Source organism: Peromyscus eremicus, chromosome 3 (assembly GCF_949786415.1).
Source record: "Peromyscus eremicus chromosome 3, PerEre_H2_v1, whole genome shotgun sequence".
Taxonomy (NCBI): Eukaryota; Metazoa; Chordata; class Mammalia; order Rodentia; family Cricetidae; genus Peromyscus; species Peromyscus eremicus.
In genome coordinates, this window is record NC_081418.1 from 46,869,420 (window position 1) to 46,895,131 (window position 25,712).

At 48.0% G+C, this 25,712-nt stretch overlaps 1 protein-coding gene across 1 annotated transcript in view; it reads right to left on the reverse strand.

Annotated features, from left to right (window-relative positions):
• Positions 1 to 3,527: 3,527 nt before the first annotated feature.
• Positions 3,528 to 25,712, reverse strand: part of Slc13a4 (solute carrier family 13 member 4) — a 38,631-nt gene continuing 16,446 nt past the window's right edge. The window contains exons 3-16 of the mRNA XM_059256552.1: positions 24,715 to 24,851; positions 22,625 to 22,797; positions 22,158 to 22,212; positions 19,686 to 19,725; positions 18,568 to 18,648; positions 15,705 to 15,892; positions 14,873 to 14,992; positions 13,731 to 13,832; positions 11,966 to 12,067; positions 11,149 to 11,246; positions 10,814 to 10,938; positions 7,374 to 7,535; positions 6,237 to 6,374; positions 3,528 to 4,292 (exon numbers count right to left, since the gene is read on the reverse strand). Coding sequence (XP_059112535.1) covers positions 4,155 to 4,292; positions 6,237 to 6,374; positions 7,374 to 7,535; positions 10,814 to 10,938; positions 11,149 to 11,246; positions 11,966 to 12,067; positions 13,731 to 13,832; positions 14,873 to 14,992; positions 15,705 to 15,892; positions 18,568 to 18,648; positions 19,686 to 19,725; positions 22,158 to 22,212; positions 22,625 to 22,797; positions 24,715 to 24,851 — 1,659 coding nt within the window. The 3' untranslated portion in view covers positions 3,528 to 4,154. The remainder of the gene's footprint in view (positions 4,293 to 6,236; positions 6,375 to 7,373; positions 7,536 to 10,813; positions 10,939 to 11,148; positions 11,247 to 11,965; positions 12,068 to 13,730; positions 13,833 to 14,872; positions 14,993 to 15,704; positions 15,893 to 18,567; positions 18,649 to 19,685; positions 19,726 to 22,157; positions 22,213 to 22,624; positions 22,798 to 24,714; positions 24,852 to 25,712) is intronic.

Here is a 25,712-nt window from a genome sequence, read left to right on the forward strand (position 1 = left end):
AAAACTTTGCCTTAGGTGACCGTAAGAGTTACTCAAAATACTACAGCAGCTTCCTCTGACACATGAAATAGAAGACTTCAGGATTGTTGGGATTATTTTATGCATTTACGTATGTATGCACATATTTATTTAGTTTCTGGACACAGGGTTTCTCTCTGGAGTCCTGGCTGTCCTAGACCAGGTTGGCCTTGAACTCAGAGATTCGTCTGCCTCTGCCTCCTGAGTGCTGGGATTAAAGGTGTGTGCCACCACTGCCTGACATGATTGTTGGAAATTTAATAACTACACTAGACTTGAAAGACATATCCTCAAACCGTAAACCTGGAGAAAAAAGCCACCAAACGTTTAATTTCAAAGGGTGACATTTTATGAGTCATCACAATGGCATCTTTAGACTTCTGAGCTGAAGTTGTATGGAGTTAAGGAGATGCCTACTTCTGGTGTAAAGGAGAAATCTGATTTCTCTTTCTCTAACTTACTCAGTTTTTATCTCACAGCTGCAGAGAAAAGGGAGAGGTGTGACTTTCCTCGGCTGTCCCACCAGTCATGGTGTACACGACTACGTATGTAATGTTTGCATTTCCACAGGGCAGGCAGTTCACGCCCTGGATACTGTGCTGGTGTTTGCTTTTCTGGTGAGATCTCCTACATTTAAAATAGTACATTAAAGGTCCTCCTTGTGAAAGAACACTATACTGTACTGTAGCAAATGAAGCCTTTCTTAAGCTCCCAGCCGTGGGTCTGCTCCTGACACCCATCAATGAGTTCTTTTTTCCCTGCTCTTAGGGCCTTGCTTATGGAAAGGAACAGGGCAGTGAAGGGAAAATATTTTAAGACCTTCTGGGGAGTTTGTGGTACTTAGAATTTCAAGGGTTCAGTGTATGCTTTTCCTGAGTCTGGTTGCAACATACTCAGCCAAACGAGGGACGTCATGGATGGCAGTTTTATGAGGCACAGTGGAAGCAAAAAAGAATGGAGAGGGATTTCATGGAAAGAGCCCAGGGTGGAGCATTGCCTGAATCATTGCCACGGTGGCCGGAGGGTGGGAAAGGTGTGGTGAGGTGTGTCATCATGTGCAGATGCGCAGGGCTAGGACAAAGTGCCGTGGAAGAAGATACCGTGTTCACTTAGAGTTTCAGCCCCTTTATGTCAGTGGGTCGAGCATCTTGCAGTACTGATAGTAATTCTAACGTTTAGAGATACTAACAGTAGGGTCTCTGCATGTGACGTTGACTGTGCTGTCTTTGGTATTCACAGGGGATTGGTTCCAGGACCCCTGTAGATACCAAGGTCCAAGATGCTCAAGTCCCTCATGTACAGTGGTGTGCATCTGCATAGACCTGGCACATATCCTCCATGGAAGGAGAAGTAGCAGTTTTTAAAAGCCGTGATGATGGACGTGAGTCTTCGTGACATGTAGATGCTGAATGTGGAAGGTCATACCCGTGCTTGCTGTTGCTGTGAGGAAACGCCCTAACCCAAAGCAACTTGTGGAGCAAAGAGTTTATTTTGCTTACAGGTTGCAGTCCATCATCAAGGGGACCCAGGAGCTCAAGGCAGGAACCTAGAGGGAGAAACTGAAGCAGAGGCCAAGGAGGAGTGCTGCTTACTGACTTGCTTCCCATGGCTCTCTCAGGTGCCTTGCACAGCACAGGTCTACCTGCCCAGGGACGGCACAGCCTGTAGAGGGCTAAGCTCTCCTACATCAATTAGCAATTAAGAAAATACCCCATGCCGGGTGGTGGTGGTGCACGCCTTTAATCCCAGTGTTTGGGAGGCAGAGGCAGGTGGATCTCTGTGAGTCTGAGGCCAGCCTGATCTACAGAACGAGTTCCAGGACAGCCAGGACTGTTGTATAGAGAAATCTTGTCTCAGAAAACAAAACAAAAACAAAAAAAGAAAAAAGGAAATAATCTATAGACATACCCACTTGCCAATCTGATGGGGGCAGTTCTTCAGTTGAGGTTGCCTCTTTCCAGATGTGTCAAGTTGATAATCGAAGGTAACTATGACATGGATGACTTAAAGGGATTTCATAGGCAGCTTTGAGAAAAAGATGCAGCCATACTTAATATCCTCAGCTCTGTTTCATCATCTGGAAGATGAGCTGGTGAAAGATGATTGTATTTTCACAGACACTGTGTGATACTAGAAAATAAAAATCAAATTGTACCAGGAGGAGGGCTGGAAGTGAAGTGCTTTTAGAAGATTAGAGGGTACCCACATCTGCCGCTCCATTATCGAGGTAGGCAGTCAGGTTTGGCCTGAGTCCGGGTTAGGGAAGAAGGTGCCGTTTGAGCACGGCCACGTCAGACTGTGATGGTTAAAGGCGTCTGCTAATGGAGACCGGGCAGCAGCTCCTGTGGGGTGCCATTGCTTTCCCCGAGGAAGACTCAGATGGCTGAAGGTGGCCAGTAATTCTAAGAACTCTTACCTTCCCTTTCTCTTTTTACCTCTATACTCCCTCAATCATGTCACCTATGCTTTTCTTATCCAACCCAGGGTCTTAGAGTTCTGTAGTGGTTCAGAACAGTGAGAAGCCATCCTGGCAACAGGAGAAACACCTCGACTCAAAACATTTTTTTGGTTTTTTTGAGACAGGGTTTCTCTGTGTAGCTTTGCACCTTTCCTGGAACTCACTCTGTAGCCCAGGCTGGCCTTGAACTCACAGAGATCCACCTGCCTCTGCCTCCCGAGTGCTGGGATTAAAGGTGTGCGCCACCACCGCCCGGTGGGATGCCGCCACTTTCAGGCCAGCTATACTGTTGGCATTGTGTGTGGCCTTGTGAAGTCTTCACTGTTGTGATTGGCCAAATACTGGCTGTGCTCGTTAGTAAGGTAGAAGAGGTCGTTTTCCTGGTTAAACCTGGTTGGCTACATTCTGTGGAGCCTGGAAGCATTGTCTGGCACACAAGGAACTTCACAACTCAGACGTGTGGTAAGCTAAAGGTGTGATTGAAGGGATACATTGTCACAAGGAAACTGTATGCCACCAGTGGTAAACTTAAATCGGTTACAACAGTGTAGTAACTGCAGGGGGCTCCTCTTTTCTAAGACACGTTCAAGAAGCAACTGATAATGAAATCAGAAGCGCAGAATGGCCGCAAACAAGGGATGGAAATCTCCATCTAGCCACCCAGCAAGGGCGTCTGATGGGAAAACCGACACGCTCCTCCAGTGGAAGGAGTAGGCCTTGCTTCACAGTGAGTTATTTTCATCAGAAACATTTATTGAGCAGTTAGAGTTTAATACATTGTAAAGAACGCAAGACACATCTTCCCCTCAGAGGGCTCAGGGATGTATAGGAAGGACCAGCAGGGCCTTTGGGCACTACTTAGAACTTGGTGTTCTCAGAAACAAACTAGTCATTACATGAAGAAGCAGGTGTAATATCAATACTGCGGTCTTAACTGGAGTTTTGGTCTCCATAATAAGACAAGTATGAACTTTTTTTCCTCCCTCACCACACTCATAAGGCAATAGCATTTCCGGTTAATGACAGTGCATAGAGATGCTGATCCCGCCACTTTTGATGGAAGAAGGCCAGCCTCTTTGTAAAGGGGAACATTATTTCTTTACAGGAATTTGGTGCCAAGGTAAAGAGGAACCACGAGAGAGAGAGAGAGAGAGAGAGAGAGAGAGAGAGAGAGAGAGAGAGAGAGAGAGAGAGAGACTAAAGGCAAATAAAACTGATGAAGGTACAGATTGCCACAAAGAGGACTTCCCAAGGGTTACCTTTTCCTAGACACAGACAGAAATGCTTGAGAACACTGAGTAAGGCTTTCCCCCAAAGAGAGGTCACATGTCTTGTGGTCTGTGCGGGCAGAGTGCTCTGCTATTTCCGATTCCTAGGAAGGTGTGACAGGGAGGCCAGACAGTTTGTGAGGCGTCCCTCAGGGAACTAAGGCTTGCAGCGTTTCTGGTCTTCAGGAGGAGTTAGGGCTGGGCACAGGGAGAGGGCAGCTGTAGACTTTCTTGAGAGTCGGTGCTAAGGGGAGCAGGCAGGTTGGGAGGGAGACACACCCAACGCGTCTGGTGGCAGGTAGAGGAATCTGGTGATGGATGTCCTCTGTATGGGTCTGGGCGGTGTGCTCCCAGTGGTCTTCTTTGCCGGTGGCTCAGCTCTGGCTGTGCAAATTAACTGTCCACTTGTGTTAGGTCTGATCGGTGATGTTGCTGACCTTAGCCCAGGCTGGGAAAGTGTCCAAGTGGAAGAGGCTAACTCCCCAAGTATTGATGGCCACCATCACTATCACCAGGCCAATGACATTGACTCCTAGGCCAGCTTTCACCTGCAGGACACAAGCCAGAAAAAAAAAAACCCTGGTCATTCTGAGTCAACAGCAGCCAGACTGCCCCACAGTGAGCCCTTCCTAGGCCTCGACTTAGCCCTGCCCCCGTGCTGTTCTGACTTCTCTCAGTAGCTGCCTGGCCTGCTCCAGTTCTACCTTACCAAGGTGTACCCATCTGTGGAAGGACTGGAAAGGCTGAGAGGTAGGGGAGGATGGGAGAGAGTGATAAGAATCGCCTTCGCTTCCTGCTTATAGCACACCCATCATTAAGAAGAAGCCTAGGAGGTCTGTGAGCTAGCTGGAAAACCAGATGTGAGGAATGTTATTGTTTGTGCAACAAAATGACGGGGGAAATATATTCTACGTAAGAGATCTCCTGAGCAGGAAGGCAGAGCCTCCTAAGTGCTCAGTACATTAAGAATGTAGGAGAGGCTGTGTTTACCACTGTTACCATCTCTCCATCCCCAGCCCCCAAGGAACAGCTGAGGGATGTAGAGTACCTAGGGTTACTTAGGGGAGTAGCTGCCCCAGAGGGCCTTTGCTTCTTCCTGAAGAGGAAAGTGTACCTCTGACAGGACCCATTTCATTTCTCCCTGGGCATCGACACTCCTAGGTCAATGATGTGAAGGATGGTGGACTGGCTGAACGGGGACCCAGGGTCAGGGCAGCTAGCATCCTTCCATTGAGTAACCAAGCACATAGCTTGTAGCTCAAGCAGGTCCTCTAGCTAGTAGGAAGCTGGAGGATATTATAAGGGAGAAATGGATGCTGGAAAATTGTTCAAAACCCATGGCTAGCCTTCTCTTTAGGACCTGAACTTCTCCATCATCCTGGGCCCCTGTTGTGTGAGGAGTAGACCATGCTTTTCAGCAGATGGTGGATGGGTTCTAACTTATTAAATTAAGGAAGTACCTAGTTGGAAGCATCTTGTTGAACAGATGAAGAGACTGGGGATTTAAAGTTAGCATCATGCTAGGAATGGAACCTGACACAGGTTCACTCGTCTCCTAGTTCCTTTGTTAATTACTGTCTCTAATAATTAATATAAAGGCTAGGGGGGTGAGGGGTCAGCCACACAGGGGAAGTGGAGGCAAGAGAGTTGAGGCAAAGCTCAGCATGAACAGTCTAAGGGTCATAGAGTAAGAGGAGAGGGGGAGGATGTGTCCATGACCTCCTGCTCCAAAGTCATCCCGATGAAGAGCAGTTTTAATGGTGGAGAAGGGTCTCCCAAAACTTCCTTCCTTGGCTTCATCTGCTGTTTTGTGTGGCCGCTGAGGAAAATAGTTTCACCTCAGCAAGGGTGCTCGGACCCTGCTTCAGACCGTTGGGCCTCAGTGGTTTGTGTTAGTGTGTTTAATATCTCCTCGGCCTGTGGTCAGCTTTGAGGATTAAGATCAGCCATAATTATAGGCTGGAATGTGGGTATGCTCAACGCTAACAGCAGCCACAGAATGTCTCTGCAGAGCCGTCTCTTGTGAGCCAGCTAGAAGCCAGAGCCCGGAGAGGAGATGTTTTAGTTTATATCGCTGCTTCAGGGCTTCCTTGCTTGGGTGAGAACTGAACAGAAGGATCCTGTTCTCACAAGATACCTTTCACCTTGGGTTCGTACAGTTTCTCATACTCCATTGTCTACGAATAAATCAGCACTTGTCCAGGGAAGGTTTGTGCAAGCTCATGCCTTCTGGAATGAGGCCACAGCCTGTGCCCTGGTAGCTGTCGCTATCCCTGGGCCTGCTTTTTTCCAGATGAGAGTTAGGGAAAGCCCATTGCTATTCCTGGAGCTTACAGGCCAACCAAGAACCTTTTGACAGGAGTCATTTTTTCCACACACCAGAGAGAGTGCTGGGAGCCTGCTATGAAATAGGAGACTCCAGGAGAAGCCCACACAGAGAACCGTCCCTACCCTCAGGGGACGGGGCCTGGCAGAGGGCACCCACAGCTCACCATGTCTTTGATCTGGCAGTGCCCGTAGCTGAAGACGATGGCATTGGGGGGGTTGCCCACAGGCAACATCACAGCAAAGGAGATAGACATGGTGACCGGGACCAGGGTGTATAGTGGATTGATGTGCAATGTTTCAGACTAGAAGAGAGAAGTCACAGTGATGTTAACTTTGAGAACAGGTTGGCATGGAATGTGCTCTAATGATGGCTTGGTGTTGGACACCATATTCTGGGCTAGGTAGTTCCCTGCCCTCTGGGGCACACAGTGCTTTTGCCCACTAGGGCTGAAACGCTGAGGCAATTCCAAGGGTGGATGTTTGAGCTTTGGGGGGGGGGGCATCTTAATGAAGTGGTTCTTGAAGTTCCTTCTTTAGCCAAGAAATTCCTTCTTTAAGAAAATCTTATGAATCAGTGGCTTTAATTGAAGCAAAAATCCCTCACCCTTGGGGTATAGATCTGAGGGACTCTCCCACCCTGGAAGATGGTTCAGTTGCTCTCTTTGGGATTTGAACCTCTGGCCTTGCTTTCAATATTGCCGTGTTTTAAGAAAATGGTCTTGAAGGGCATCATGGCACATGGATTTAATTCCAGTACTCTGCCCAGTGCTGGAAGGCAGAGGCAGATGGAGACATCTCAGCAGACAGTAGCCATGAGAGCTGGCATTCCACGGAGCAGGAAGGATTGTTTTGTAGGATATTGGTAGAGGTCTTCATGCCCTACGTTTCCAGGAGCAGCATTCGATCAAGTGTATAAGTTTGGGGACCTCAGCACTTGCTCTACTCATTACAAACTGGTCTGAGGCCATGGAGTCAGCCTGATGTTGGAGGTGGTGCCTATTGAAGCTGTGGTCTTGTGTATTTGTTTTCCTGAGATGACTTCATTATGCAGCCCATGCCACCCTCAAATAAATTAATTCTACTTTTTTTGGAAATGTGTTTCTAAACTCTTGATATATTTTAATTTTATTTTACTAATTGCCATTTGGAAAAATTCACCGCTTAAACTATGGATTGGACACCAACCACTGAAAGTGCTGAGTAGTCAGGGAGGAACAGCTACAGAAACTGTTCCCCAGGCCAGGCTTGGCACTGAGACCCTGCGGCACATGCCTGGCCATCTAGGAGTCTCATCTACTCACCAGAGTACACAGGATGGGCAGGAAGATGGTGATGGTGGCTGGGTTGCTGACAAACTCCGTGACAATGGACACCAGGACACATGCCAGCAGAGTGATCGCCCATGGCGGGAGGCTGCTCAGGGACAGCATCTGGTGCCCAATCCACGTGGAGAGGCCAGAGCTCTGTGGGAGGAGGGGAAGCAGTAAAACCATGTTCCAGAGGGAGCTTCTGGGCTGAGGGGTTGGGAATGCTGCCTGGGAGGGCTACCAGGCCTCATCTGATCTATCTGGCCTCACCGGAGCCCACACTGACTTTAGATTAATTTTATAGCCCAGAATGTCTCAAGGCTGTACAACATTCTATCTTTGGGTGTCCTGGTCATGGGGCATTAGAACCACCCACCTTGGCCACACGATCCTCCCTAGGCAGAATCGGAGGTCTTTACCCCCAGCTTTGTACTTCAAGGTTACTCTCATCCTTTTCCCAACCTCTGACAACCTCACTCTGTGCGGTCCCCCTCACAATGGTGAGGGTGATCCCTCCTCTCATAAAAAATGGCCAACAGCATTATTGAGTTTCTGTACTAAAACATCCCAGGTCGCCATGTGTATCTTTCTTCTTTCTCTTCTGTGGCTGACTGCTGTGGGATGGTCTGTATGTCAAGTGTGTTGCTGATTGGTCAATAAATAAATCACTGATTGGCCAGTGGCCAGGCAGGAAGTATAGGCAGGACAAGGAGGAGAATAAAGCTGGGAAGTGGAAGGCTGAGCCAGAGAGACACTGCCAGCCGCCACGATGAGAAACAGCATGTGAAGATGCCGGTAAGCCACGAGCCACGTGGCAAGGTATAGATTTATAGAAATAGATTAATTTAAGCTGTAAGAACAGTTAGCAAGAAGCCTGCTACGGCCATACAGTTTGTAACCAATATAAGTCTCTGTGTTTACTTGTTTGGGTCTGAGCGGCTGTGGGACTGGCAGGTGAGAGAGATTTGTCCTGACTGTGGGCCAGGCAGGAAAACTCTAGCTACAGCTGACATGCTCAGACTCCTCTTAGAGTATCCCAGAGACTGCAAAGGCGATAAAGAAGTGGAGAGTGGGCAGGAAGCAAAGAGGGGATATTTTACAATCCATCAAGCTTAAAGACCACTTCACCACATGGTTGGGAGGCAAGCTCCCTCTGCTCCTCTTTGCTAAAGTCACTGAGAGCTTGTGGATCTCCAGGGAACTCTCTTCACATCTTGGCAAGCTCACAGACAAGTGACGACCGGAGGCCTTCAGAATTCTCTCTGCTGTAGCTGAGGCGTGTGGAGGACTTTGAGAGCTGCACACACAGTGCCTGGTGTTGGTTAATAATTCATACAGCTCCTCGGAGCCTCCAGCAGCTGCCACTGCTCCTTCTTATAACACATTATTACACCAAGGGAGTGGCCCCGAAGCAAGAAGAGCCATCTGATGAGTTACAAACTGCGTTTTAGGAAACAATTGAGTTTTATTTATGATGTTATCCAAATAGTACTTATAATTTAATGATAATTACTTTCCCAACAGAAGTTTTTTATACAAAAGTTTGAAATAAATTGATAAATTATGGTGCCAAGTTAGAAGAAGCATAACAAAAGAAGTCTTACTTTTTTAAAAGACACTGGGTTTTCCTTACTTGTGTCAAAACTCTGAAATAGTTTCAGACTCAGTAGGAATGACACAGATTTTACCTGAATTGCTTTAGTATTAAAGCTAGCCGAGTCAAAACGTTTTACAGAGACAGACTGTGGGGTATATAATTTATACAGAGTTTTGATAGAAAAAGAATAGGTCTTGTCAGGGTAGGCCCAGGCCAAACTAATAACTGAGATACAATAAAAATCAATATAAGCCGGGCGGTGGTGGCGCACACCTTTAATCCCAGCACTCAGGAGGCAGAGGCAGGTGGATCTCTGTGAGTTCGAGGCCAGCCTGGGCTACCGAGTGAGTGCCAGGAAAGGCACAAAGCTACAAAGAGAAACCCTGTCTCGGAAAAAAAAAAAATCAATATAAAATTCTGAACACAGAGTTAGAAATGTTGACATCGTAGAAATGGGGTGACTGAAAGGACTGAGGTTTGATAGTTGCCCCTAATGCAAAGAATTAGAGTTGCAAGTGATTGCAGTTTCAATGTGGATGTTGACACACATGCCCAGGAAGCCTCATAAAAGCTCCTATGCAGCTGCAGGGAAAGAGGAGGGTTGGTGAATATAATTAACCGATGGACTGACCACCCCGGGACCATATTTAAATATGGCTGAGGAAAAAAAAACTTTAGTGAGTCCTGAGTGAGATCAGAAGTGTAACCTTTGAGAATAGTTAAAGGAGTTAGGGAGTTTTAGCTGAAAAAAAAAATAGAACCTATTTATTAGATTAATAACTATTATCTGGAATTCCAGAAAGCAGCCAGGACCAAGAGTGATGCCACATGAAGCATAAAGAAGAACTTGGCTGGAAATGAGTAACTGTTCTTTGTATAGGGAGCACTCCATCAGTGGAGGTGTGCAAGGATGGGTGTCCTGGAGGGAACACTCAGTGGGTAGGAAGTTGGCCTCAGTGTCTCCTGAGGTTCCTTCCCCTATAGGAGTCTGTCTGGCTGCCGACAGTGAGATAGTATTGAGGCCCCAAAGTGTACCAGGTTGGGGCTGGAGAGAAGGCTCGGCAGTGAAGAACACCTGTTCTTGCAGGGGACCGGGTTTCAGCTCCCATCACCCATATGGTGGCTCACAACCAGCCCTAACTCCAGTTCCTGCGGATCCACTGTCTTCTGAACTCTGTAGGCACCAGGCACACACACAGTGCACATATATACATGCAGGCAAAACACTCCTACACATAAAATAAATTTTAAGATTGGAAATATACCAAATTTGGGGCAGGTTAGTGCCTGTGGACAAGGTGGAGGGGGAAGTGGTCTGAATCTCAATGGGATTCGTTCCCAGGATTCTTTTCTTCATAGAGGACAAAGCTTCAATTATTTCCCACTGGCGTCTCTAAAGAGATCCCATGCTGAACATTCCCAACCGGGAAGTGCCTTTATAGCAGCTTCAGCTAAGATTCTCTGAGAGGCTCAGTCTAGGCACGCAGATGGACAGAAGGACAACCTACTGAGTTGTCATTTGGGGTCTCTATGAGCCTTTGCAACCTACCTCCTGTCAGTGCTATGAGACCCCAACAAAACCCAAATTCCTTTTGCTTGTGACGGTGTGGGGCCTGCAAAGGAGGTACCAATGTTTGTGTGCTGTGACTTGTGGCACCGACTAAAATGGCCAGGGAGGAAACACAGCGTCTGTCCTGCTGGGTTGCCGTCCTTCCTAGTGACTTGGTGACCACTGTGCTCTCCCTTGGTGACTTCTAATCTCTCCTTCGGGGTTGTAATGAACTCCTTAGAAAGCTTCTGAACGAATATTTGACCAAGAAGAGAACCGATTTGTTACCTTGCTGCCCGAAGCCAGAGCATAGCCTCCTCCCACCAGGATGACAATCTCCCAGGGCATAGTTTTCTGGAAGTCCTTCCATGTGATGATGGGCTCTATCCCCTGGCTGGGCTCCTGGCTTGTCCCTGGATCACAGATGGGAAGAAGTAGAGGCAGGTAAGACCCTGGAGGTAGGATTTGTGAAGAAGAGCCTAGCTGACGTGTGAATTGCAGGGGTTGGGAGCTAGCTAGCTGGATTGGAGTGTGAAGGGCCTTGGAAAGTCTCTTGAAAATTCTGACTTAGTATTCTCTGGTAGAGCCACCCGCCCCCACTCTGTCCCTTGGCCTTGTCTCACCGTCACTCTTCCTCCCAAAGCATGGCTTCTTCGCTGGAATGAGGAAGAGCAGGAAGCCGAGGAATACAGAGACGGTGGCGTCAGTACGGTAGCCTTTCCTAACAAAGAGACACACGCGGCAGGAGGAGGCGGGTCAGGCATCCTCGGGAGCAACCCAAGTCTCAGGACAGGTTGTGGGAACACAGCACCTCTTCACAGGACATAATCCAGCAGCGACAGCAACCTGACTTTTGCCAGTTGTCGGGCTGTGTGTGCTATGGGGGCTTCACAGCCAGGGTTAATGTCTAGAGACAGCCTCCCGAAGGGAGGTGTCTTAGTGTGGAGCGACAGCTGGGTAGTCCTTGAGTTGTGGAGTGATCAGAGTTGTTTACATAATAGAAAAGCACGGGCCTCTCTCCTGTGAGGACCACACCTCAACGCTGGTGCTGGGAGAGCTTATAAATCCACAGTGATGGCCTGGGAACCTACGTGTACCTCGCCTGGTGGCTTCTTCCTCCACAGGACTCTGAGGCCACAGTCTCATTAAGCTAGTACTTTGCAGATGTTCCCCCTTGAACACGCTTAGCATCCTAGGAGGTAGGTGAGGCCCCAAGCACTTCTGTAAGATGACTAAGGCCACACACCGGTAAATAGCAGCCCCTGGTTCCAACCCTAGACAGGGGCTCCCAACACCGTGCTTTCTTCCTGGCTCCATACCGCCACTTCCTTAAGAGAATGGATTTCTCAAGGGGCCAAATGCTTCCTGGGTTTGTGTAACTTGTGGTTACAGCCTGAGGGTGAGTGAGGACTGGGTTCAGGAGGAAACGGTAGCACCTACTTTTCAAAGAAAGAATCCCAGCCAGGGACAAAGCCAGGTTCCCGAGTAAACCACAGCACCGTCATCAGGATGAAGAAAAATGCAGTCACCATTTCAGGGTAGCTGTCAAGGAAAGCAGGAAGACCCGCTTCAGGAACTGGGAACTTACAGCTTTTTCACATGGCTTCAGACCGCCAACACTGACGACACAAAACACAGTCGCTACTTAAACACTAGAATGGCTGGCAGTGAATCAGGAAACGAACTGACAGGGATGCTAGAGACGACAGAAGCCAAGTTTCCTGGAGAAATGGAGGTGGGAGGGCCAAAGCACAGCTTAGTCCTCGCCTCTCAGGAGAGCGCCGTACAGCGAGCACCTTCAGATTCTGCCAGTGGGAGCACGAACTGTTACCAACCAGTGTTTTAGGGCAATTTACCATACACCTTAGGAGCTTTAGTTTTGGTTATGCCTTTCACCTGAGACAATAACTGGCAATGCACAGTGAATTATTACCTATTGAAAAGGGAAATTATCCAATGACATTCCGTGACAATAAATACATTTTGGTATTACCATTAAAATGAAATCCAACCAGTAATAGTCATGTTGCCCAGGCAGAATGAATGACGTGGGGACATAATCAGAGCAGAAGGTTAAGTAAAAATAGATAGCATATATAACTAGTCCAGTATGAACGTTATAAAAATATATGTATTTATAATATGCATATCCTGTAGTACTGAGGCTTGAACCCAGGGCTTTGTGCATGCTCAGCAAGTGCTCTACCATTGAGTTAACCTTCCCAGCTCCCTTTGACTTAAATTTGAAGTAGTCTAAGTTGTCCAATCTGGTCTTGAACCTACCTTCCTGCCTCAGCCTTTGGAATTAATTGGGATTATAAGCCCATCTTAATCACGTAGTTTACGCACATACACACACATACACATACATACACACACACACACATACACACACATACACATACATACACACACACACACATACACACACATACACATACATACACACACACATACACACACATACACATACATACACACACACACACACATACAGACACACACACACACACATACACAGGAAAGGAATATATTGTGCTAACAATTGTGCTAACAATTAACACTAGTATACAAGTCCATTTTACTTTTTCTTATGCTTTCCTATTTATAAATGGCACACCATGAACATTTATTCCTTTTATAAATTAAAGCTTTAAAGAATATAATCTCTATCTAAATTTTTTACTCAAAGTTCTGCATAGGGAGCACTCTGAGAGCGGAGATATAGCATTAGCCAGAAGGCTGTACTGGGGCTCTGTGGGAATATTGACAGAAGTGTTTGTGATGTTAGGGAAGCTGGTAGTGATGTCTTCAAATCTGTATTTGATGCTATCTTATGCTCTAAATATAGCCCCCAGCTCCCTGGGGGTGACAACGGGATCACTATTGTGGCCCATTTGAGAAATGTAAAGATCCCTGGCTTTTCAAGGAGTCTAGCATGTTCCATGAGTGGCTGTGCTTTCTTTCTGTTGGTTTTTCTTCAATTGTCCCACTAGATACTCCACACCATACCTTGGACTCTGAGGATAGAAGAGCGTGGCCACTGAAAACTGGGCCAGCATGGCTCTGACATTAAATAGTACCATCTGAATGCTTCAATTTGGAGTTCTGGAAAATCCCACCAATGTGGGGGACTGTCAGGCCCCAGGCTGCTGGTTCCCTTCACTGTTACACTGGGATGGGGGAAGGGGAATAGAGCTCTTACCTAATGTCTCCCAGCTTCTCGTATTCCTCCCGGATCCTCTTCTCTGACAGCTCTTCCCTTTTGGTCTTCTTCTTCTTGCTCAGAGAACAGGTCTCTTTAAAGCTAAGAAAGGAAATAAGCACGAAAGTCAAATATGCTTCTGAGGGCAGATGTACCGCTCCTCCCCTGCTGTGATCTCCTTGTCCTCTTCACACACACACACTGTCCCGCCCTGCTGTTTGCACAGCTTCTGTCTGCCTAGTGACCCAGCCTCTCCTAGACCTTCCCCTGGCCTTCAGTTCTGTCTCTCTGGACATGGTTTGGGTGTATCAGTGTGGCATTATGCCTTATAGATGTGTAGCTGGGTATTAATGTCTAGTTACTTCCACACAACTGTCTCGTAGAGTCAGAGTGTTGAGGGTGTGTGTGTGTGTGTGTGTGTGTGTGTGTGTGTGTGTGCACAGACACCTATTTGTCTAGAGACAAGGTTTATCTGGAGTAAACATAGGTGCTAGCTTTATACTACAATATTGGCCTGTTGTGTACAGCCATCATTGGTTTGACAATAAATTGAGTAAAAAGAAGACATTCCTTAGCCAACAGAGTGATGGGTTCCATGGGCGAGTTGCTAACGAAACATCATATGTGTTTTCCCCTCTTGCATTTGAGGTTGATCAAATTGAGAGTAGACCGATGGTTATTAAGAAAAGGCTTACTAAGCAGTTTAATATTAGAAATCAAATCACAGGAGTCATAACCAACTTGCCATTTTGAGAGACATGAGCACATTCTATACAGACTTCTAAACAGAAATCACCCCTGTCTATAGAATTAAACCCAGGGCAGCTTTACTTAGAACCATGTTTCTAAGAGCAGTTGAGGTTACTCTGTATGATTTGAGGGCAACGAAACTGCATCAGACACTCTCCAGGCTTTCTATAAATCAGACAGGCCTGCAAGCCAGGTGGTTGGCATTAAGAACATCTCATTGTGCACTGTGAGAGAAGTGCAGAGTTCATGAAATCTCCAGAAGAGACAATGTTCAGCTCTTGGTCTTGTCCCCTGCATCCCCAGAGCACAAGCTGTTGGATCTGGGCTTACCCACTCGGACCCGAGCCTTTGGGAGAACCTTGGTGTTTTGCCAGCAGGGCCCTGGCACTCACTTGCAGCCCAGGAAGAGCCAGTGCATCCAGAACCAGCTGACCACCAGCATGATGAGAGAGATGGGGAAGCTGAAGAGGAACCAGGTTCCGAAGTTCACCACCTCTGCCGCCGGATACTGGCTGGAGGGTAAAGACCAGGGCAGGGGTAAGGAACGGATGCTATTTCCACATGGTATTTGGGAGTGATAGCCAAGAGCTCCTTCAGAAGACACAAGGCAGGGCCAAGGGCAGAGGAAACTACAGCAGTGTTTGACCAGACATTGTCTAGAACTGTGCAGGCTCAACTCTGCTCTTCCTCCTCACTGGCACTCCCTCCCGAGACCACAAGGAGCTCTCTCCCTCAATCCCCTATTCCACATTGCTCTCCGGTCTCCATCTAGAGTAAGTTCTCAAAACATTGACTCTGACCTCCTCATCCTTACTTCAAATTCCTTGAAGGCTTCTCATGGCCTTCTCGGTACCAGCCAGGCTCTCTGTGAGTCTTACCAGCCCTTTGTCATCTGTCACTCTCCTCCCTGTCCCCCTTTGCCCTGTTGTTTCTTTTAAGTGCTCCACTCTCCTGCCTCAGAGCCCCCACACTACCGTTAAGTTCATTGGAAGGCTTCCATCTAGCTTCTCCTGCCTCCTCATCCAGGTGGCCCCGTCACCGTCATCCTCTCTGCAGAGGGATTGGCTCCCTGAGCAGCATCTTGGACTTGTCTTACCCTGCTCAACTGGCAGAGCAGTTGCTCTGCTCTGACTCCTGCTATGCCCCTGGCACCTCGTCCCGTTCTGGCCCAGCCACCTGTAGAAGGTGCTGACTTAGTACTTGCTGACCGAGTGAATGACTTACTTGTTGAAATGCTCTAGGAAAATGAGACTGGTGGAGGTGCCAATAATGGTGGTCAGGCCACCGATGGTAGCGGCATAGGAGATGCTCAGAGAGAGACACTTGCAGATCATTTGGTCATGGTGGGATCTGTACTTCTTCCTGTTCGTCTCTGGGTTCTTGGAGCTGGGGGTCAGGACTCCTGGCTTTTCCTACCAAAAGAAAATCAGTGAATCTCCATAGTCAGCCTGGGCTGTCCAGCACACGGAGCCAGAGAGGCAGGAGGCACAATGGTTCAGTGGACAGGTGTCAGGTTTTAGCATGAGATGGATAAACCCCAGTTTCCCCTATGCTAACTAGCCAGCTTCTGAGCTTTAGTTTCTTCTGCAAAATCATATATCCTCTGCCACATGGTTGTGAAGGGTCAAGGAAGTAATTTACACAAGACACTGGGATTTCTTCCTGGCCTTCATTAAGGAATGGTGTGTTATTGGGGTTAAGAGCACTTGCTGCTTTTCCGAAGGACCTGGGTTCAGTTTCCAACACATATATCAGGTGGCTCACAACCTCCAGTAACTCTGGATTCAGGAGATCTGATGCCCTCTTCTGGCCCCTGTGGGCAACAAACATGCTTATGGTCCACATACAAACATGTAGACACTCAGACACACACATAAAAATAAATCTTTTAAAAATGATCAGCTATTATGATTTTTTCTTTTTTGGAGACAGGGTCTGAAGGAACCCCTATTGGCTTCAAAGTTACTACATAGCTGAGGATGACCTTGGACATCTCATCCTCCTTCCTCCACTTCCCAAGTGCTAAGATTATAGGTATGTGCTGCCACTCTTGGCTTATTAGGATTTTTGGTGTTACTAATGCTATTAATAAGGATAGCATTGTTTGCTTTTCACTTGAACTCTGATAAAACTCCACTTTGCATTTAAGTCTACAGAAGACAGTTATTATTGTGATTAAAAATGTATATTTATTTAATGTTTGAATTATGTATATGCACCATGTGCATGCAGTACCCAGGGAGGCCAGAAGAGGGTGTCAGATTCCCCTGGAGTTGCTATAGGTGGGTGTGAGCCAACATGTGGTTGTTGTGAGATAAAGCCAGGCCCTCTGCAAGTGCAGCAAGTGTTCTTCATTGCTAGGACACCTCTCCAACCTCAAGATGGTTATTTTTGCATGGGGGTGGAATGACAGTCCTGGTGGGGAGAAGTGTTAGAATTAAGCTTGGGATGGGGATGAAGCTCAGTGGCAAAACACTTGCATAGTATGTGCAAGGCCTTGGGTTTGCTACCTACTTCTGCACAACGAAGTCAAAGGACCCTTCAATTATAGAAGAACCTAGCTTTCCTGAGAAGATGATACACATAACCTCCCCCCTCCCTGCCTCACTTTTTTCTCTCTTGCACGTTGGCTTTTCCTCTCCCTCTTTCCACGTAAGCCTTGGCCTTGGCATGGTCTTCTCAGTCTCGCTTGGTCCCGTTCATGGCCTCAAGTATGGACTAAAGAAGCAGGTGCCCTGCCCCATCCCTTCCAGGCTGGCTCCCCTCACACTCTCACGAATTCTTTTCATTTTTAGAGTGTTTTTTGACCCATGGTCTCAATTAGTCCAATGTGACCTCAAAATCACCGTGTAGTTAAACTTGGTCTTAAATTCCTGATCTTGTTGTCTCCACTTCCCAAGTGCTGGGACTACAGGGAGGCACTGCCATGCCTATCTGCTGAGACTCAGGAAGGCCTGGTGCAAACGTCAGCAGGTCAAGTCACAGGAAAACTGCTCTTTAGAGGTGGCCATCTTCAAGACTGTAAAACATCGCTAGCGAACTTCTGCCCTCCGGGGTTCTCCTGTTGTGCTGTAAGCCTGTATTTAAGACCTCCTCCCTCCTTCAATAAACAGCATTCGGCATTAAATTAAAAAAAAAAAAAAGAAGTGGCTATCTTGCTGTGCTTCTCATGGCTCTTCACTGTTGTGGAATATTAATTTAAGTTGTGTTATATTCTTTTATGCTATGGAATATGTGTTCAATGATGCAAAGATGTGTTGCATTCTTTTATGTTGCATTTGTTTAACTCTGTGAAGCTGTGTTACTGTGCCTGTCTAAAACACCTGACTGGTCTAATAAAGAGCTGAATGGCCAATAGCCAGGCAGGAGAAAGAATAGGTGGGGCTGGCTGGCAGAGGGAATAAATAGGAGGAGAAATCTGGGAAGAGAAGATTGAGGATCGAGAAAAGGAAAAGGATTGGAGGACATCAGGGGCCAGTCACCCAGATACACAGCAAGCCACAGAATAAGAAATAAAGAAAAGTATATAGAATAGAGAAAGATAAAATCCCAGAGACAAAAGGTTAAAAGTTAAGAAAAGCTGGTTTAGAAACAAGCCAAGATAAGGCTGGGCATTAATAAGAAAGAATAAGTCTCTGTGTGATTATTTGGGAGCTGGGTGGCATGCCTCCCAAAGACTAAAGAGTTAAAAAAAAATAACAACTACACTTAACTATTGTCCATCTTATTCTGAAGGCCAAAGTAAGGCTGGGACACTTCCAACCACTAAAAGATTCACAGCTGGCCTGAGCTGGAAAAGACCGCCCAGATTCTCTGACTCAAGGATTTCCCATGATCTTTTCTTCTAATGGAATTGATACTGAACTTTTTATTTATAGTGCCCTTGAAATGCCTTTGAGGAATCATTTGAACCCTACATCTGTCAACCTTAAGCATTGACAGTTGAACAACCTGTGACTCAGGAAGTGGCACATCTTGGCTCTTGGTGACGTCCAGTGAGCCCAGGCGCACACGTCAGACATGCACGCTAATGAGAGCATCAGGGTCATTCAGGAGGCATAAGGTATTTTACACAGGGCTCAGTTACCTGGGATGATTGTTGTCTCTTCTGTTGCTGTTGGTTTGTTGTTTTGACAGGTTTGGTGACCATGGGCACACCATTCAGGTTCTGCTGGGACAAAAGCCATCACAGTTAGGAAGAGGATATGGTCCAAGTGCCTGGAGAGGTACTACTTGATTGTCCCAGGGCTACCCTAGGGCTTGCCACTATGGGACTCAGAGACCAGAAGCCTGGGAGGGCATTCCTAAAGGCACCCCATCCACAGGGTCAGGAGCCATCTTCACAGCCTCCAGCCATGCTTTGAAACCTGGGGATCATCACTTTGTCCTTATAGGCAAGACTAGCTTTCTGGGAGTTCATTAGCAGGTGAAGAACTCTATTACTTTTTAAAAACACAAAACATTAGAAATAATCTACCACAATGAAATCCACAGTGTTGGGGTTGGGAGAGACGGCTCAGCAGTTAAAGAGTATGTACTGCTCTTGCAGAGGACTTGCGTTCAGTTCCCAGCCCCCATGTCAGGTGGCTCACAACCACCTGTGATTTCAGCTCTTGGGGGATCCGAAACTTTCTTCTGGACTTTGTAGGCCTCTGTACTTACACACACACACACACACACACACACACACACACACACACACACACACACACACTCTCTCTCTTTTAAATAAAATCTTTAAAATATTGCACAGTTTAATTGGCCAGTTATCCTTCTTGTGAAGAGGTGTAAAACCCTTAGGGAGAGAGGGTGAGTCTGAGCAACAGAATACAGGTAAACCCTGCTCTCTTTAGTATTAAGATATTACAAATGGAAACCCCAGTGAGAGGAATAAAATCCTGAGCTCTTGAAATCACAATGTCTGGATTTTGGTTTCCGTAAAAAGGCTAACTTGTATGTTACTTATTAAACTTGTATTGTCTTGTTTAGCTACCCAGGACTCAGAGCTGGGGTTCAGAACTACCCACACCCTTGTCAGAAGCCCCACTGGCCCTTCTTGTATCTAGCCTGGGTGAGCACCTCTTTAGCCTTAATCCACCGAGGCTGCCGGAGTATAGAAAAAACTACCAGGCATCTCGGTGCCTGAGTTATCTTGAGGGAATTCTGGGTGATCTCAAAGCCCAGAGTGGGGAACCAAGGTCCTACCTTGTTCTGCATCAGAGAAGTGAAGTCTGCAGTGGTTGTGCTGAAAAGAAGCAAAAGAATCAGGGTCTGGTGAGAAGGATGCTCTTCTTCGTGTTGAGTGTTTGGTATGAGGGTCTGAGCATTAGACTCAAGTTTTCTAGCCTACAAAGAGAACCCATCTTTCCCTGGTCCTCCCTGACTCCTGAGATGCTCTAAGAGTCCAGGGGCTTGCTTCCTCCCAAGGACGGGGCAGCCACTTCCTTTGACGTGATACCAATATTCCTAATAACAGCCGATATAGAGTTCTGGTTGGGTGCAGGCACTTAAGTTTGGGCTTCATTCTTCATGACACCGTCAACCCTCATAGCAGATCCAGGCCACCAGCATCTGTTCACATCTCCACTTAGGACTAGGATGTCAGACCTGGGTGCACATGGGTATCTCACTGTCTCCTTGGAGAACCTGTGCCCTGGTGGGTATCCTTATTAGCTGACTCCAGAAAGCCACGATCTAGAAACATGGGTGGCATGCTTATCTGAGGCGACAGCAGCAGGAAGGACGGGCAAGGGAGAAAACAAGATGGGGAAGAATTTTGGGTCAGTAGCTGCACCTCAGCAAGGGGACAGTTAACTGTCCATGCTGAGTCCCTCCCACATCTATGGCCTCCCCAGTCTTTCCCTTGAAGACAGAGGAAGACGGGAACAATCAGAAATCCTGACACACTGAGTTCTCAGTAGCTGTTCATGGTCTATCTCAGTTGTGTGGACTGTGGCCCTACCTACCAGCTCACCTCCTATGACACACAGGACACGGAGTCCTGCAACCATCAGGATGTCAAAGCTGCATTAGCAGGAGCTGAAACAGGGTTACAGTAAAGGGTTCTTTGGAGAATGTGCTGTCATGTTTCGCTTCTTTCCTAGGCGGGCTGAAGAGGGAAGCTAGGATTGCTTCAGAAGGCAGGGGAGTCACTGGTCACACAGAAGAGCCCCCAAATCCCGTCCTTCCACCAGCACAGAGGATTCTGGAGGTCTAGAGACACTTGAGCTTTTGTTTCAGACTTTTGGTCCTGATACAGTGTAGTCGGAAAGGCCCGAGAGGAGAGTGACTGTGGCCATAGGAGCACCCTGTACTTCCTGCGCTCTACGGGCGTGATGCCCATCTTCTCAGGGAGGGGACACACGGGAAGAAGCAGGACTGGCATTGCCTGGAAAACAGAGGCCACAGGGAGCAAAGAGGGCTGAACCATCAGAGCTGACAAGGAGGGAGATGTGTGGCCATCCAGGAGTCAAGAGCCATCAGGCCTGGGGGGTGAAGAGGTCACCTCAAGGGGGTGACCTGTGGACCCTGAAGCTGGGTACCCACAAGTGACAGAGCTGGGGACCGGGTCTCAGACAGGACTCTAGCCTGGAGTGTTTTTGCCCTTTGATCTTTTCGGTATGCTAAGTTTGCCCCACTTCTGGAGACTGCAGAAGTAGCAGAGTGAGGGGACAGTAGGAAGGGGACAGTGGAAGGTCAGTTTCTTTCCTCTCTTTCTTCTGCAGGCTTAGGCCCAGAGGAAACAGATGTGGGCTCAAGGAGAGGAGAGAAGCTTTGGAAACAGATCAGAGTTTTGACTGCTGAGGATCTGAAGATGAGATCATGTTGCCTCTGTGAAAGGACCAGAAATGCTGTGACATGTGCCTGAGATACCAACAAAGTGGAGGGCAGCAAGGTCACGATGGAAGATGGGGCAAGACGAAGATGATGTTTCTGCCAGGTCCCCTCTGTGTCTGTCCAGCTATGTAGGTTGACTTCACTCAGTGTCAGCTCTGCATTTTTTTTTTTTTTTGAGGCAGAATTTCTCAGTGTGTAGTCCTGGATGTCCTGGAACTCACTCTGTAGACCAGGCTGGTCTCGAATTCACAGAGATCCACCTGCCTCTGCCTCTCGAGGGCTGGGATTAAAGGCGTGCGCCACCACCGCCCGGCCTCTTTTTTTTTTTTTTTTTCTAATTTAAAAGGGCAAATTACAAAGACCCATTGCAAAATACAACTGTTAAATGTGCAGTGTTCATGGTGGAATACCCTTAAAAGACCACATTTGTGTATAGACTCTGGAAGGAAGTCAGCTGTTGATAGGCTCCACAACATAGGAATGCTCAAGAACATGTTTCTCCTTTCCTGGCTTTGCCTTTCCAGAGCGTCATACAGCCTCCTGCCAACCCTCCCCTGGTGTGCTAAGTACATCAGTGCAGATGAAATTGACCTTGGCAGCCATAGGGCAGCCCCCACATTTGCTCAGGTTTAACATTGGTCTTTCTATTCTTCCTCACCCCCAAGTGTTCTGGAATTAAGGGAGACCCCCCTCAAGATCTCGAGAAGTAGATCCTATGGATGAAGACAAGCTGGTGAGCTTGGTACACCACAGCTAAAGGAGATGCGTTTGGTCCTGTCTTTCCTGGCCTCTTCAAGGGGCCCACGAGGCTCTGTCTGGGGAGAGGGCACTCATACTCACTCTTCATTGACGAAGATGAGTTCCACAGAAGTTTGTCTGTTGTTTACGTCAAGACCTGTAGTGGTAAAGAAACACAGGAAGTGAAAACTGAGGCTGGGGTGGACCCTGTATGTGGAAGTCCAGGGGTTCAGAGCAGGGGCAGAGGTGTGGGAGATGACCTCCTCCCCTTCTCTCTGGTCTGACGGTACAGTGGGGCTGTAGATACAGACAGACCCTGGAGTTTTGCAATAATGATTGAGCACCTGGGACAAAGAGAAGTATGTGTGGGGGACCTGTAAGCAAAGTCGGAAGGAAGAGTGTGCATGGGTAAAGGGTACTTGGGTTATGACAGCTGGCATGGGTAAAAGGAGGGGGATGAAGATGAGGGGATGGGCACCAGGTTGGGCAGTGTCCCAGTGGAGACAGGCAGGGAATCCAGGGGGAGTGGGGAGGAGCAAAGGGGGGAGATGAGCTCCGGGGAACTGTACCCATGAGCTCAGCCTCCTCAGTGCTGGAGTTGCCTGGCCCCAGCTGCTCCTCCTCAGCATTGATCAGCTCCTGGAGCACGGCCTCCACGATGGGCATCACCATGGCGGTGGTGGAGGTGTTGGAGAGCCACATGGACAGCATGGTGGTGCAGCACATAAAGCACAGCAGCAGCCTGTGGAGGGCAGGGACAGATGGGGTCCAGGGTGAACCTGCTGAATTGGGCCCTTAGGACCCACAGGGCGCATTCAGCTTCAAACGCCCAATGCTTGGTGCAGAGCAACTTTTATTGCAGCATTGGTCCGGTGAACAATTTGCATTTCATGGCTAGTGCCCTTGGCCAGGAAAAAGCCTTTACAGAAGGAAAGGATAGCTTTGGTAGAAAGGTCCCGGGGTATGGACTCACGGGTTGCTCTTCTCGCTCTGTGGGTATTAGGTGGAGCTCTGTGATGGGTCTCTCATGGACAAAGGGGGTTCTTTTTCCTCTCCCTGCCGCCAGCAAGTCTAGGGCACAACTGCAACCCTTGCTCTGTGCAAGTCAGCATAGTTATTTGGGAGCAAACAGAGATGAATGTCTGGCCCTCAGGTCTCCCCACTACTTATCTCAGCGTCAATTAGCTGCCGGGATGGCCACAGAGCCCCAGAAGTGTTCCCTGTCTTCGCTTGTGTGCGTGTGTCTCCAGCTGGTCTCTGAAAGAGGCAAGCTTGGAGGAATGCAGCACAAAAACAACCTTCAAATTATTTCCCTTTGACTTGGAAGCACAGTGCAAGCTGTGCCCTGCACAGACCTGGTGCTAGTTGCCATTAGATAAGCCGACACAAAGATGACTTTGTTTATATTTTAGGTGACTTTGCACAATCTGGGGTCAGCACACACGTGGACTGTGCCCAAGTAGGGCAGAGTCCTACCGGTGTTTTATTTGAGCCGACAGCAACACAGTTCAAATGTTTTTGCACACCCACTGGTAGCTTGCCACGCGGGTGCAGATTTGCTGGGTAGTGTGGTAAACAGGGAAGAAGGGAAACACAAATGGGTGAAAACCCTTGTAGCTAGTACAGAGTTTCCAAGAGCTATGCAGGGGCTGGAGATGTGGCTCAGGGCTAGAGCGCTCGCCTAGGGCGAGGACCTGGGCTTGCTTCACTCTCTCCTCCCACCCCCTCACCCAGAACCACAAGAGAAACAAAGCAAAACCAAAACAAAGGAGCCACAAGGTCCCAAGATGATGGAAGAAATGGCCCTGTGTACCTAGGAAGCTGAGCGGGCAGACGGTTGCCGGGCCTGCGTGGATTAAGCGGTAGTTAGCAACGCCCCTTAGCAACCTGAGAGACAGGAACATGCTTTAGAGTTTCAATACATTAGTCTAGAAGACTAACTAATTACTGCTACCTTATTTGCAGTTTGCCCCTCTGACTGGTGAGGCAGCTTACATAAGACGCAGCGAGAAGTTATGAACTAGGGAGGAGTGTGTGTGTGTGGGGGAAGGTGAGCAAGGGAGAGCCGTGCGTGGGAGTGAAGCTCAGGTGGGAGTGAACTCACACCACGCTGTCCACCTCAATGCCCCCACACACTCTGTGAGAGTGAGAATCTCCTCTTTGTTGGCCTCTTGATGGCAGAGTGGAAGGAGAAAGAGAGAGCGTGTGAGGACACGGTCAGACGCCGCACATCCGATGGATCTGCGGTCTTGAAGCACCCACCAGCAACTTGGGCGCATGGAAAGAGAGGCCCACATCTTCTTAAACGACCATGGAAAAGCCACCCAAGCCTTTGTCCAGTGTGCACCCTAGCCTACGGGGCAAACACTGGGAAACGGTTCCTGTTGGCCCATTTTGTGCTCTCTAACAAGGCCCACGGCTGTTGCACACCTGCTCTCCCTACAGTCCAGGTTGTGAGGAGAATGCCTTAGAGTCAGGTGATAGTTGCATCAGGGCTACAGATCAAATCGGTATTCCACGGTTATCAGCTCTCTTCCATGGATGCGGGAAGTAAGAGTCCATCGTTCTGATGTCATCTCCCCCTTAGCAGAGTACATCATCGTGCTGTGACTCAGGCCCCACCCCGTGGCCCCCTCCCGGTATCCCACGTGTGACTCACATGCCCGGCTTGGCTCCAGCCATCAAGACCATGCGCAGGGCGATGCGCTTGTGCAAGTTCCACTTCTCTACAGCCGCCGCCACGCAGATGACACCCAGCAGCAGCAGTGTTGTGTTCTTGAAGTACTCGGCCGCCACCTGTAGGGAGGCCAGGAAGGTCAGCCACCAGCCCAGCCGGGAAAGGGCCATGGCCAGTACAGTGTGTTCTGAGAGCCAGAGGCTGGCGAAGGAGAAGCAGGGAGGTGAGGCTTATTCAAAGAGCTGGTTATTCCCTTCCCTTAGCTTCCTTCAGTTCTGAGATCAAACCCAGGGCCTTTCCCATGCTGGACAAACACTCTCCCATGAAAACTCCACCACTAGCTAAAATAGGTGGCTATTTAAAAATAGTAACTCCTAAGCACCAACTGACCTTGGGCATCTACCATGTCAAGCTCTTCACAAAGGCCATTTTATTCCATCCCTCCAATAACTCCATGTGGCCAATAGTCTCCATTTGTAGAAGGCACTACATTTGAGTTCAATATGAATGGATATTCTTTAATGAATTTATTTTTATGAATGCGAGTTTTAAAAAGTTAATACTCATACATACATGTTTTTATTTTGATCTTAAAAAACTTATTAAAACAGGATGTGGTAGCACAGACCTGTTCTGGGATTATAGTCAAGTGCTACTACTCTCGGTGGGATAGAATTCTTGAAGGTAATTTTACAATTTGCCTTCCCCTTTTCCTGTTTCACTCAAATGAAAAAGAGCTGACACATTAATAAGAAAAGAATAAAATTATAGACTATAATTAATTTTCCATCCTTCACTGTGGTTAACTCTCTTCTCGTCCACATTGTCTCCCCTAGACACCCATCCCATCCTTGTTGACTCTTCCCACGGCCAGTGTTCCCCTTTCTCACCAACCACGTTCTGCTATGTTCTCCCTGGAACACTCTGTCTTCGTCTCTGGCCATACATTTGGAACAGACTTCAAAGCCAAGTTCAGGCCC